Source organism: Manacus vitellinus, unplaced genomic scaffold (genome assembly GCF_001715985.3).
Source record: "Manacus vitellinus isolate BGI_N305 unplaced genomic scaffold, ASM171598v3 scaffold_7_pilon, whole genome shotgun sequence".
NCBI lineage: Eukaryota > Metazoa > Chordata > Aves > Passeriformes > Pipridae > Manacus > Manacus vitellinus.
The window spans coordinates 16,898,454-16,913,048 of record NW_021940813.1 but is presented as its reverse complement, the minus strand read 5'-3'; the positions used below and the strand labels follow the sequence as shown (position 1 = coordinate 16,913,048).

The following is a 14,595-nucleotide window of genomic DNA, read 5'->3' as shown; positions in this document are numbered from 1 at the left end:
TTTTTTTAAAAAAAGCTTTTTAGGTCCCTAGATAAAACCACACCAAAAATTCACATAAACAAGCTAAAAGAAGACTATGTCAGTGAGAGTCTACACAAACAGGAAATATTTGTCCTTAAGTCAGAGTTTGCTGTCACTAATGCTTTACCAAACTGTCAAGGCTGGAAATGGTGCCTCAGAAATCCTAGACCTGTAATTCTGGGTGAGGAATTTTATGCTGAGCAAGGCAAGCAAGGCAACACATTTAAAAACCCAACATATTAATAGTCCATTTATTTAAACAAAAGAGTCTTCTACTGTATGGAGGTTACAAGAGAGATTAAAACAAAATGGATGAAAATTAATTGTCAGAAACATATATCTTTGCAGAGATATGCTCCTACTGAAAAAGGATCAAGCCTTTATACCTGTTTACATGTCTCCTAGAAGGCAAATAAAGATATAAACCATATCTCTCTGTCTCACATGCTCTTTCACACACTCTCTCAAGTTATAGGAAATGACATCAAGCCACTGAGCACAAACCTAATTCCAGAGTACACAATGATTCACACATTAATGTGGTTTTATAAGTATTGACAATGTGAAAAGTTAGATCCAGCTCTGCACCTAAAACTACCAGCCCTGGTAGATGGGAGAGCTTCTGGTTAATCTCTCATCACTGCTAGTGTTACCTTCAGACAACATGCTTATAGCCTCATCAGTCTGCTGGCTGTCAGTTGTCGATATCTTCTTTGAATCATGGACGTTGCTCTGGTAGTTCACTGGAGAGGGATAGGCATTTTCCCCCGCAGTTGACGAGGACATAGATTCCCAGGGGATTTCTCTTTTTCGCCATTTCAGGTCCACTCTCCATCCTGTCCACCCATAAAAAGCTAATGTGAAAAGAAAGCCTTGCATCGGATTAAGAACCCCCTAGGAAAGAGAAGTACAACAGGAATTACACCAGCAAGGCTTCATTTTGAGCTCCAGTAAAATGCTTTGTATGTATTAACAACTTCCCTTCCAATGAACAATTGCTTTAAAATATGCTATTTGCATGCAAATAAAAATGTATGTTTTGGCCATTGCAGACACAAACAAATCAGAGTAAAATACTGTGATCTGTTGTTCCAAAATGGCTGAGGCCATCCCAGAGAACCTAAGCACCAAATGACTTTTTAGCATGAATTTTAGCCAGTCAATCCCCTGGTGCATTTTTAACTTTCCCCACAAACTCTAGACTTTTTTATTCATGAAAGCAAATATATTTTTCATTAGAAACCAAGTCAAATACATAAGCATAGGCACTAGCATATACAGACAAGCATTTTAAATCAGCAGGAATTGATCTGTCTGGAATTCCTTTAGACTCTTGAGCCAGTGAAAATGTCCATCAAAGCAGGACAGTAAAATGGGGAGAGGTACTAAAAAAGAAAACTCTGAGCGATCTCCAAAAAACTTTGCCTGTTCCCAGTGCCATGGGATGCTTAGCAAGTTAATGGCTTTAGCTGCTTCCATCTTTCTCACAGGAAAAGAGGAAATTATTTTTACAGCCAATTAAAAAAATAGTTCAGTTCCTAGACTTGACCTCTTGCTCTCTAGGTGAGCAAGAGCAAGGTCCCTGTCACATGAATGTTTTCACTCCTTCTCAGAAGAGGACACTGTATTACATCAGTTGCATCACTTAATCCTTCAATATCAAACTGCTCAAGGGCTTAACTATACAAAGGATGCTCAGGCCTTACAGCTATTTAGCAGCTCCAGAATAAATTTTCTTGGAAAAGGAACATGCAACATCACCTCTGAAAAATCAAATATTCTAACAGGAGAAAAGAGGGTAAGGTACAGTAACAGAGCAGCATCTTACAGCTATTTTTGGTGCCTTGTTTCCAAGATTTTTCATCTATTTGTCCCCAAATAATGACCAGAATGTCAAGATATAAGATGTAATTATTCTTTAAAATTAAAAAAAAACCACCTTAGTTGCAAACAGAGAATTACCATAAAATGCTCATTTAATGGGGAAACCTTCAGGAATCGTGAGCTAAAACTTTGCAGCTTGCATTATTGCAGAGATTAGCAAGGTTAGGCTAGAAATCATTGTAGTGGTCTGTTCTGGATCCTAAAATGGGTAGTGATTACTCACAAAGAGAATGCATACTCCAGCAAATGGGAGAAAAAGCTGGTCCCTAGTACACCTTTGTCAAAGTTTCTATGAGAAATGCGCTCCCAAGTGACTGCTCATTCCTTTCTCTTACTTAATGATTTTCTTCCTTGATTTTCAGAGTGTTTATATCCCCCAAAATTATAAACCACATACTATACTGTTCCACCAGTCTTATAACAGTGATTTCTAAGACTAAGCAATGTCACTTCTGACCTACCATTATAATCCATGTGATCAGTGCAGCACTTCTGATGTTTTTCAGGGGCATTTCATTGATATCTGGCTGCATTTCGAGATAGAACAAAAGGGTCTCATTGATAATATTGGATGACCAGCTATTGGAGGAGCAAAGAAGAAAAAGACAGTTAAATATATCTATGTACATGTAAAATATGCTTTACCTTCAAATTATACAAATTAAGATCACTAATAAGGACAGTAAGATTTTTTTAATCACAGAATCATCAAGGTTGGAAAAGATTCCTAAGATCATCAAGTTCAACACAGCTGGACTTGTTAAATCTCAATCTAAAGGAACTAGTAGCTTTCTGAGACCATGATCAAAAACCAGACACCTACCTACTAGCCCAGGCCTGGACAAAGAAGTCAAAATAAGAAAAAAAAAAACCAAACAAACAGAACCTGATAATTTGAACTTGCTGCAGAACAATGACAGTAAATTACAGAATAAAACTGAGATGAAAAGCAACTGTGATCCATAATGGGAACATCATTCATGCTGACTTTTTTCGCTGATGCCTTGAAAGAGTTGTGCTCACAGATAAGGAAACCAAATATATGCACATGTTGTTGTAAAAGGCCTTAGGAATTCCAGCTGGAGTTTGAATTTCAGGGTTAGATTACAGTAAACTTTCAAAATGTCCATAAAAAAACTACAAAGCAATACCAAAGTTGACTTTAAAACCCTTGAAAATGCTATTAATTTTTTTGAATAAAGGTAATACTTGTTTCCAAATAAGGATGAGGATAATCAAGCCTTATTATGTGAAAGAAACTGAGTGTGTTCTACACTAAATAAAGGTTATAGCAAGTGGCTGTAATTTCCTATGACTTCTAAACAGTTAGACCAGCATTTCTTTTTTAGTTCTACTGCAGCTTCAGAAAGGAAATCATCAGCATCCATATCATACTTTCCAAAGGGTTTTATGCATGTGCTTCCTCCAATTATATTTTTATCCCAGTGTAAAACCTCCTGCTCTTCCCTCCCAAATCTGTAGGCATCTCTTCTACCCTGTGTTGCCCCATCCTGCTGTCTTTGACTAAGTCATATCAGATTTGACTTCTGGGACGGAAGGAAATCTTCCCTAAGCTTCTGAGAGAGGACTGCCTCAGTCTTTCCCTCCAGTAACCTTTGAGAGAGGTTTTTACACTCTAAAGCTTATGTTTTATGAGAACAAAATCCTAAATCAGAGCTGTGATTTTGTTTGGGGTTTTTTTCAATAGGAAAAGCCAGAATGAGACATAATGGAAATAAACAAATGTCCCCAGAGTGTCCATAGGAAATTGGCCTTTTCTTTCATGCTTGCTCCCAGATCATCAAGCTGGCCACCATTCCTTAAGTTGCAATGCACTTCTGTGGTGCCTCTGGGCTCTTTCTTTCCACAGCCCTGGAAGCTTGACTAAATCTCTGCTCCTCATTATTTCAGCAATTTCCAGGAAGCCATGCTGCAGGATCCTTTGCTGCTGTCTCTGTCTCCTTTCTCTGCTGGCTACCCCACCCTTCACATTGGAAACTTCACTCCCAAGCCAAGTAGACTCAGTTATTCCCTAAGAAAAGATAATCATGTCCCCTCAGAGCACTCCAGCAGCCAAGAGAAGATAAAAAAGGCAGCGTCTCTTCCTGCTCAGCCTTTTAAAGCAATGTAACATGCATTAATACACCTGTGTATAAAAAAGTTTAGTTGTAGAGACTGTAAGTTTGGCCAAGTCATTTCACTACTCCAGGACCATTTCCTGCTGCCTCACTCCTCTCCTCCCTGTCCTACTGCCTCTTTCCTATCCTACCTTGAAGTACCATTTTCATGAAGCAAGATGGAATACTAAAAAAAAAAATAAAATTAAACAATCAGAAATTTCACACACAATCATATGGAGATTTTTGGCATATAACCTTGTATTTCCAGTAGATATGCAAGTTCTTTTCAGGCATTTGGGAACTGCAGAATACAGAGGTTGCAGCATTACATAATCATAGTCAGAGCCATGAAGCCAGTCTTAGAAGCATATTTATTGTAGGTTTTCAGTGATGTGTTTGGCGACAAGAGGCTCTGAGAAATCTGGATTACAGAAAGCCATCTATCAGCCCTCAGTGCTGGGAGGCTGCTGTACCACACAGCTTCAGTCTATGCCCAACCTATTGGGAGTTTTTTGCTATTGTTTCTTGGTGCTTTTGTTTTTCTGATGGTTAAACATTTTATCATTTCCTCACAGCTTTGTGATGTTACAGGAATGATTCATTGCCGTTGTGAACTAGTTTAGAACTGCTTCTTCCTTATACACCTTCCCTTCCAAGCATAAAGACAAAAAAATGAAGCAAATGATCAGGTTTTACTCTTGTCCCATACCCTCTCCAGCTGGGAAAAAGGCAGTTTAAAGCAAAACAATACACCTCTTACCAAATAACAAATACCAGCATAATTTTGAAAAAGCGCATCTGGATCTCTGTTCCCAGACGTCTTTCATTCTCCGTGTAAATCCCTTGTCTTCCTTTCAGTAAGGAGGCAACTGGAAAGCATACAATTATGTTCATTAATAGACATGTATCTTGTTAGTTTAGGCACAAGAATCCAGAAGACAGATGCCTGTAAAGAGGGAACTGCTGTCTCCAGCAGCAGTTCAGAAGCTGGAAGGACCATTATAAAGGAATCTCACATACAGCCTAATCCTAAAGGAAAATAATTACACACATTTGGATTCATAAAACGAGTGATGTCCCACGAGTTGGTTTTTCTTCTCTCAATCCCCCTGAATATATTAAACAGTATAGTCAATATACTTTTATTTTACAACAAAAGGTAGTGCACACAACCTCTATATGATGTGTGGTATAATTACACACTTACTATGTGATGTTCAGACTAAAATAGAATAGATTCTATCCTATTATGCCCATCATTTTTCACCGTGTCATTGATAAAGCATTATCTACACCTCTGAAACTTGAAGATGAAATGTCACAAAAAAATAGTTATGCCACATGCTGTTCAGATATCACAAGGAATATACAAACACACAAACCAATACACTCTATGTATTTTCCCATAAAAAGGGCAAGTTTTTACAGGAACAACTTCTTAAAAGAACAACTGTTCCTTTGAAAATTAGGATTACTGAGAGACACAGGATAGATGGGATGAAGACTAAACTGAGAAGACTAGATCTTTTCCTGCTGTTTTTGTATAATAAATGTGTAGATATATTCAGATACCGCAAATATCTAGAACTATCATATTACATGCAAAGAATGCATTGAATCTGTAGCTTTTATTCAGTCTCATTTCTTCCAAGCACTGGATAATAAATTAAACTGGAACTTCAAGATCCCATCTGAGTTGTGTACAATTCCCATTTGTTTCATAATCTCAGAATCAGAAGTGACAAAATTCTGATCACATTTTATTACATTTTTAGCTCAAGGGCTGCCAAGAAGTTAAATCAACTCTCAGATCTCGCCAATGTTATCTTTAAACCAGAATAAATTACATTCCAAAGTCCAGATTGGTACCAAAGCTACAGCAGAGTTTAGCATCCACTATACATCGTCTCAGATGCTTTAAATCAAGTAACACAGAAATACTTTCACCAATCTACAGCAGGTGTTTATAACAGAACAGGTTGAGTATGTCATCAGACTGTGTCTCTAGGGCAAATTCCCCATCAAGATGGTATCTTCATTTCAATAGGCAGCTCCTTCCCACCCTTTGCTGTATCTTTATGATTTATTGAGAAGCTGTCCCACATCACGGAATACAAAGACATGACTTTCTACAGTATTGCTTTGTTGCTAAATAACACATATTGATTGATGTTGGCCAGTAGGAACATACCTGCTGATACTGTCCTCCTAAACAGGATTGGGTTGACCACCAGCACTAGCAGGAGTGGGGCATAGGTTGTGACGTAATGTGGGATTGCATGTTCCAAGCCATTTTCACAGCTGAGAAGAAATCATTAAAAGCTTATGCATTTTTTCCCCACAGCTGACAGTTCTGGCTATTCTATATCACCTTTAACTTAAAAAAAAATAAAAAGGAATGAAGCAAACAGATGCAAACCTTATAATTCATAGACCTTCACCATCAGTTCATATTGGACATAAAGCTGATTTATAACATGCACTGTCTGTGCATTTTTTCTCAAATTTAAAGGAAAGCTAAAACCAGGAGTGGGAGAGCAGTAGGCTCACAGCAGAAGCTGTATCACAGCCCTGAAGCATGCCCAAGTACCTGTATTGCCTGGCATTTTTCTTCTGGGTCCCCTGAAACCCAGGGAAGTATTTCCAGCATACTCATTGACTCAGTGGGACATGCTCGTCAGAGATCAAAAAGCCCAGGTTTTGGATGTCTGCCCCTAAAGCTGACCAAACGACATTCAAATGACCAGAGAGTGTTACAATTTTGCAGTCTGTTCCCAGAGTTCTGCTTACCTGGAGATAGAAGGGTAATAAAGCAGTGCAATCCCCTCCACGCAGAGCAGCACTGCAAGGCCCCACGTCATCATGTGGTACAGCACAATTGTACTGCAAGCACCAAACAGGACAGGCACAATTAAAGATATCAGACCTTACACGATCCATGTTGCAAGGTAAAAATAGGACCCTCACTGAAAAAGAGCTTTACAGATAGGAAATCATGCAGAACAACACTGGCAGTACATTAAACTAAGGAAAGCAGGTGTAGCGGGGGGGGGGGCTCCTCCAGAAAAAAAATGAGCAAAGCAAAGTTGTTCAGGCTTGCACATAAAGGTCCTGTCCCCTCCAGCCTGTAGGGTGGAGGGTCAGGACTTCTTCCCTTCCCTTTATCCATAAGGAACCCCTGCATCTTTCATTTCTCCTGCAGAGAGCAAATTAGCAGATTAAAATTTAGGAATGGAGTTGAACAGTCAAATAAAACACATGTAATTTGAAGAGAACTATGTTTAATTTTCAGAGTTGGATACTGCTCCTGTCTTAGGGAGATTCAGATCTGTATGTGTAGAAAGTCTTTTGCTGTTTACTCTGATCTTAGAATCAAGCACAAATACACATGATTTTTTTGCGTAACAGGGAAGGGGGAAGGAAGTAGGTCCCAGATGTTTCAGACTAGAACTATAGGACTTTAAAAAATCAGGTTTATCCTCAACAGTGTGAAATTAACTCAAAAAGCCCCATTTTGGTAACATTTGTCATAAGAACCATATCTTCTGTACCCGACTGCTAAGTATCCTCTGGGAACAGAAGCACATAATCCAACATTTAGCAGTAGCAACTGAAGGTTATTTTGTTCTTTAAATAACCAACTTAGAGACATCATATATTTTCTGTCTGGCATTAAAGCATGGTACTTTCCAAAGGGTTCAAGTTCTTCTGTCATAGGCATTGCAGAAAAATATATTGTAAAGTTCCTCAGAACTTTACAAGTGTGATCAGAAGGGAAATAATGACCACCCTGAGAAGTGGATAAAATAGAAAGTCCGAGAAAAATTAAAAAAATGGGAAATGAACTATATGAAATTCAGCACTTTCCCCCTCTCAATTTTTCATTTTCAAGATAACACTTTTTTTTCTGCAAGAATCAATTTCAGGTACAGAACAGGGACCAAATAGTCATCTCACTGCCACAAAATTTATAGACCACAATTTGCTCCATATTTTTCCAAAGGTCAAATGAGTTCAGTTACATTTAAATTTAGGTTGGATGTAAATAAACATCTGAGCATTACTCTGGCAATTTAAGTACTTAGAACATCACTCATCTCTATCGTTACCTGGTAACCATATGAACATCAGATAGTTGTACAAACTTCACTTATACCCTTAGATAGCTGCAAACACAGACATACAGTGTTGGAAGGAAAATAACAAATTCAGAGCTTTAGCTCTGGTACCTCAGTCCTGCTGATCTTCTCACCACCAAGTAAGAATCAACAGCATAGCAAAACAACCACCAGAAGCCAGCACTATATAACAGCTGGATCCACATCTGGAGGGGAAAAAATGCCAAATGTCACAGCTGCTTCTCGAGTACCACTGGGGCAGGGGAGGGACTTTGGCCTGATGAGTTGTTCTTCAAATGTGTGTATTTTCCAGACAAGATTATAAAGTATGAAATCTTACTCAAAATCACAGGAACAGCATTGTTGTAGCCTATGGGTCAAGTCACAGGTAAATTGAGCAGTGTTTGCTTTCACAGCTTATTTTGTAGTTTAGAAAACCTGTTATTTACCTCTCCATTCCTAACCTCAGTGTCATAAGTGAAGCCCAGAGAAATTTATAGGGAGGATGTTTTAATTTTAGGTTAAAATCTTAAGTGTTTCTCAGTAGCTGAGACATGAAAATATAACTGAGGTCAGTTATAACCACAGTGTGCCTATGCATTCTGGGTTCTGCACGTGAGAGGTATTTTCTCAGTGCACAAGGACCTGATTCAAGGAACGGTTATCAAGAAAAAAAAGGTCACTAATGAGAAAATCACTCACCCTCTGGAAAAATATCCATACTGAATTCCCTGACTGATTTCTTCAATAAAAATACAAAGGAAACAGGTTCAAGTCAAGTTAAATTCAACAGCATTCTTGAGCTGACCTTATGAATTTTACCCATGAGTTTGTATAAGATAAGTGACCTTTCTTTGCCGCTGTTTATAAATTCCACATTTCTTCCCCATAGGAGTTGGCTCTTTGTAATAGTCTGGAACTGTTTAATATTCAGATTACCTTCCCTCCAAGACATCTTTCAGTTCTTATCTGAATATCCTTTATCACAGCTCCATAGCGGCATCATTTTACATCTGGAAACCAACATGCTTTTTATTGAGCCAAATGTCAGTGAATAGAGATCAACCATTCCATCCTCTGAAAGGCAAATCAAGCAGGGAAATATTTCCTTTCACCATGGGTGTAGACCCTACCTCTAGTCATTCGTGGCACGAATTATTCAGCATTTAATTCAAACACCATGACATTTTCCTAGTGCACAGGAGCAAAAAAAAAAAAAATTCCAGTCTTCCTTCTAATGCACTTTACCCATGGCACTGAGCATGTAACTTCATCTGTATGTTTACATATTTGCTGCAGTTGAAAAATGCACAATTTACTATATGTACACACACATATACAAAAATAAACTGCGAGGATTTCAAAAAATCCAACATAGACAAGACTGTCTCCAAAACCAATACAAATCAGATATAACAAAAATTTTCATATGCTATTTTACTTTTTAGCAAAATGACACATTTTGCTACAGTGCCTGAGAGAGAACCCCTCTGCAAACCATTTAAAGAAGATGTGTAACAGCCTCACTATTTGGAGTTTGTACTGGCTTGTGGTTAAGTAAAATAAAACAGTGGGGCTAAAAGAAAAATAAAATAGAATTGGAAACATTTTATTAACTCACATGAGAATATGTATGGGAAAGTGAATGGAAGGAGGGTTAGTTTTCATTCCAATATAATTAAATCTAAATTTAAAGTGACTCAAATTACAGCATTTTACTAGAGTCCAAGAAGGGGAAAATAAAAATTATGGTAGACCGCTATGCTACTCACCATCTAACCTGAGATTCAAATGAAAAACAAGCAGTCTGCATTCAGTATCTTGTCACCATTGAAAAATACTATTTTTTGTCTTAAGGGCAAGAAAGTGAAATTTAAAATATGAGGAAACACATGTTTTGAATAGGACATTCTTGCTACAAGATATTGAAGTTGTTGGTTTCCTCTTCCTTGAAGGAAAAAAATGAGCATTTGCATCTAATAAGCAAAACTTAAGGATGTATGACAGAATTGAGAATCAATAGGTGCATACAATTTATATTTGTGTACGTGGCATAAAACTGTCATGTTTGAAATTGCCATTATATAGGCATACAAGGCATAGTGAGTTCAAGCTGGCACATATTGTTCTATTTAAAAAGTACTGAATAATTTTCTTTACATGCAGCATATCCCCTTCTACATTGTACACTTTGAATTGCAAATCTAATACTATTACTGCTCATGCATTCATTCACTGGGCACCCTATCTGTTGAATTTGGGTAAAGTGATGATCTATCTTATCTGTCATTCTCCGTGTTTTGGTAAAAAATGTTACCTTTATTCTTGTATAGTAAACTCAAATTATATGTCTCAGTATTATGATAGTAAAATTTGGAACTGAGTTTTAATCTGTACTTTTGGAATGCATTTACATTTTCTTATTCTTGTGTTTTAATCCAGAAGATACTTAACTCGACTTGTCCAGATGCATTCACTGAATGCCCATATAAGCAGCAATCTGAGGTGTAATCCTACATGGCAGAGACAGACCTTCTGCCAGCAGCTTTCCAGTTTTGAGTATATTTATCTTTAAGTTCCTCTGTGTCTAAAACACACATGCTCATGCCACAAAGGCTAATTTGAGCTACCCAAGTTGCTGGTTTCAGGAGGTCCCCACTGCCACCACACAGGCTGTAGTTTCTGACAGAGAAAGTGGGAAAATAATCTCATGCTACCAGTGCAACAGAGCCACTGGGGTATTAGTGCCAGCAGTGGTTCACAGCCCTTTCAGGATTGCTTATACCCTTATGGCTCTATATTCCTGACTTTAGTACAGGTATGACCTCCACTACCCTGGCAATCCTGCAATGAGTGAATACTAAAAAACTCTTGGGATCCCTTAGACCTGTGCTGCCCTACATCCTCACAGGCACCACGCAGCATCGTGTAGCACCCTGCCCGTCCTGACACAGACTCTCAGAGGAAGGCAAGAACGTACTTGCAGGGGTGTGGCAGAGGCTGAAACCACCATATCCAGGCTCTGACTCACAGCCACATTTCCTTTTGGACACAGTAGTTTGCCTTTCAGACTCCCCACGAGGAGGGACTGTTAATAGGGAGGAGGAGAAAGGGGGGATGACCTCTGTACCTACCGCGCTCCCCACGCAGAAAGTGGAAGGCCACACATCAGTCCTGTTCGCCACAGAAATGTTAGCTATGAAGCCTGGGAAGCCTAGCCATACACTTGACCTAAAGATCATACCTAAGGAAAAAAAAAGTATTAATGCTTTGAATCTGCTGGTGTGATTTGAATCACATGCTTTCCCCTGGCCACATATTTCACATCGCAGCCCAGATTTTGTGCGTCTCCCAGAAGGCGACGGCTGCAGAGGAGCACAGTAGGGACAACTGTGTTATTTAAATGTCAGTGTAATCATTCAGGGAAAAGTAGCCCCAAGAGTTGGAAGCTGCTGGAACTTGCAATGTTATGTAGATTAAAATCTCACTTACTTACAGATGGTCTCACACACTTCCTTAAAATAAACTGGGTAGCAGTTAACAGATTGACATAAAACAGTCACTAACTATTACAATTTTACCAGCATATATTCATACACTGATATTCACTTCTCTATAATCCCTCATTGCAGAAAAAAGTTATTTCCCACTTTTTGCTGCCTTCATTTTTACAAGCAACTGTTCTCCTCTCTGTCACAGGACTGAACCAAAACAGGGCTTCAGAATTAGGAGAGAACACTACCCTTTTTAAAAATAAACTTAGAGTTTGTTAGTGAGGTTTTCTGGGTTTGCTTGAAATAAAGCACCAAAATATAACAAACCCACCAGATTTCCCACCAAGAATGAACTATTCCCCACCCACCAAAGTGAATCTAATACAAAAACAATACTGGATAACTAGTTTGAGTTTGTCAGTAAAAGAGAAAGGGAAAAACCCAATTTTGCTGGCCTCATCTGACTAAAAGGACCTTTTCCAGGCGAATGTACATATGTATTTTCCATATCCCTCTTTCTTTATTTCCCCCTATAATGTTTGTTTTAGTATTGGTACTTACTAGGCACTGTGAGAGAACAGTATAAGAGGTATGAAAGGGGAAAAGACCTGAAACACACAGACACGCACACACACAACCCCCACTCGGAGCAGCAAGAGAGACAAAACAGCACTACTTCTATTACCTAATGTGAAGGAAAAAATGCTACTGTAGAAACAAACTTGTCCTGTATTTTCATGTGTCATGGTAATTTGTAACCAATTGGTAGTAAATGATTGATGGGACAGCTTAAGACACATTAGTTTCATTTTGACTCATGTATTTTGTTTTATTCTCTGCTGTTCTACTCCTCCAACCTATCACCCAGGGGCTGGACAGCAGGTTATCCTTGATAAGGGAGCTTCACTTGCATTTCAAAAGCCTGTGTCCAGCTGCAATTCAAACTCACTTGCTGTCAATGTGATGTGCCCAGAGAAGCGGCTGGCACATGACAAGAGGCACTCTTGGTCTGAGAGGATTTAAAGACATAGAGGACAGTGGTTTTCAAATGCAGTTGTAAGGATTGTTTGATGTCAGCTTAGTTTTCAATGTGCTGCACCACCTCCACTTTTATGCCTTACTCAGAGGACCAGCCACTATTCTGGATTTTAATTTGTGTTAAAGCATAGATTTTGGTGTAGATTTGTCAAGTGCTTTCACTTCTAAAGTATAACTACTGAACAAGAACTTTCTCCCCAAAGGCCTATTATTTTCTGATCTCACCTAGCCTAAATCTTTCTGTGAACACATAGAGCATGTTTTTCTCAGAAATCTCTGCTATCCAATCACCAGTTTCATTTGTCTATGGTACCTCAGGGCAACAAGAACCTGCTACAGCAATGGCAAGGGACATCAAGTGGGCACTTACCTAAGCCTCCAAGGATGTCACAAATGGAGATAAGGAGAAGGATGGTGGAAGAGGAGGAGGCTTTGGGCATCTTCCGTGGGCTCTGCCCTTTCTTTGGCAGAAGCTGCAGGATGGTCAGCATCAGACTGATGGAGGCACTGCCAATGCAAACTCCGCAGAAGACTTCAGGCTGGAAGTTCATCACTAGCTGTGTAGCTGCATCCCTGTTAGGGCAGCAGTAGGTTTCTAACCTTGGAGAAGCCATGAAATGTCCAGCTGGTGGAGGGGCCCCAGGAGCAGAAGAAAATACTGTTGCTTCCCCAAGGCAGCATTTACTTTTTCTTCACCCTCCCCATTAGTCCTTAGTGGTGAGAATCACGCGATTGATGGATCATGTGCTGCTGCTGCTGCTAGAAGTAAATCCCCCCAAGCTGCCTCTCTCAGCCTCTCCTAGCAAGGAGATCAGATCCAAACAAGAAAACACAGTGTAATCTGAAACATGCCCCATGCTTGCTCAGAGCCATTGGCAACAGTTCACTCACATATTTCTGTTTGCACAGTATGTGATACAGGAAGACTTAAATTCGTCAGAGCATTGAAGATAGTTTAAAATAAATAAGGATGCAGATACCAAAGTAAAAGCATTAGATTTTAATTGTGTTTCTCTTTAGCCCCATCCCACACAGCACCCTTTAATTACTGCAAATTAATTGAAAAGATGAGTCTGGATACAAGCAGCCCTGGTCTTTACAGGGAGGAATAGGTATACAAATCCACATCCAAACCAAAATCTTCGTTTCAGTGATCCAACCCACCCACCTCCATAAATAAAATTAGAAACATACCCTGTCACTACAGAAAGAGATTGCAATTGGGAAAAAATATTAACCTCATCCTATTTAAACCACAAGCACAAAAAATCCTCTCTTTAGTCTGTACTGTCTGCATTGGATCAGCTCGACATGGAAAATTCCAGGACTTAGAATTTCTCAATAATATTTTTCTCTTTTCTTTTTTTTTTTCCTTTTTTAATTTGGTAAGGGTTTTATATGAAAACAGGATTTTGATCTTCAACATTTGTTTTTACTTTATAAGCTAGACAATATCTTTTAAGATGGGTCCTGCTAAACATAGCAGCAAATACTCACAATTATAAACACAAAAAGTAATTCTCCCCTCTTAGCTAAGCTTCACTTAGCTAAGCTGATACTCCCTATATCAGCCCTCACTCTTCCAGAAAACTTGTTTATAGGAGCTCATTCAGAATATACAGGAGGGAGCACTGCCAACGGACTTGAAGTCAACGGCTTGTTTAATGACATAGTCATGGATTTTATAATTAGTCCCTATAAGAACAATTTACCTAACCTTTTATTTCTTTTTTTTCCCCACTGGTCCAGCTTATTATTCAGCAAAAATTATGAAGGACTAGTGAATGACGGTGGGATGTTTTGTGTATAGGGCTTATAAACACAGAGATTTCAGCCAGTGTGTCTGCCCTTAGTAGAGAAAACAGCCACTAGACCTGGGTAAAATGGTACCTGCTGCGTTCTTCATTAGGGAAAATACCT

General features: G+C 38.9%; 1 protein-coding gene across 1 annotated transcript; it reads right to left on the bottom strand.

Annotated features, from left to right (window-relative positions):
- Positions 1–341: 341 nt before the first annotated feature.
- GPR143 (G protein-coupled receptor 143) lies at positions 342–14,192 on the bottom strand. Its single transcript, XM_008926806.2, has 8 exons — positions 13,046–14,192; positions 11,278–11,387; positions 8,255–8,349; positions 6,816–6,908; positions 6,217–6,326; positions 4,786–4,894; positions 2,367–2,484; positions 342–915 (listed from the first exon to the last, which is right to left on the bottom strand). Exons 1-8 carry the CDS (start codon positions 13,287–13,289, stop codon positions 616–618), a joined length of 1,179 nt encoding a protein of 392 aa, XP_008925054.1. The 5' UTR covers positions 13,290–14,192; the 3' UTR covers positions 342–615.
- Positions 14,193–14,595: the final 403 nt, after the last annotated feature.

Excerpts from the sequence above, each read along its gene's own strand:
- GPR143 (XM_008926806.2), bottom strand. The coding sequence starts at position 13,289 with ATGGCTTCTCCAAGGTTAGAAACCTACTGCTGCCCTAACAGGGATGCA. Across the intron at positions 6,909-8,254 it reads AGAAGATCAGCAGGACTGAG|TACAATTGTGCTGTACCACA; the intron begins GTACCAGAGCTA and ends TGGTGCTTGCAG. Across the intron at positions 4,895-6,216 it reads TAGGAGGACAGTATCAGCAG|TTGCCTCCTTACTGAAAGGA; the intron begins GTATGTTCCTAC and ends TATGCTTTCCAG.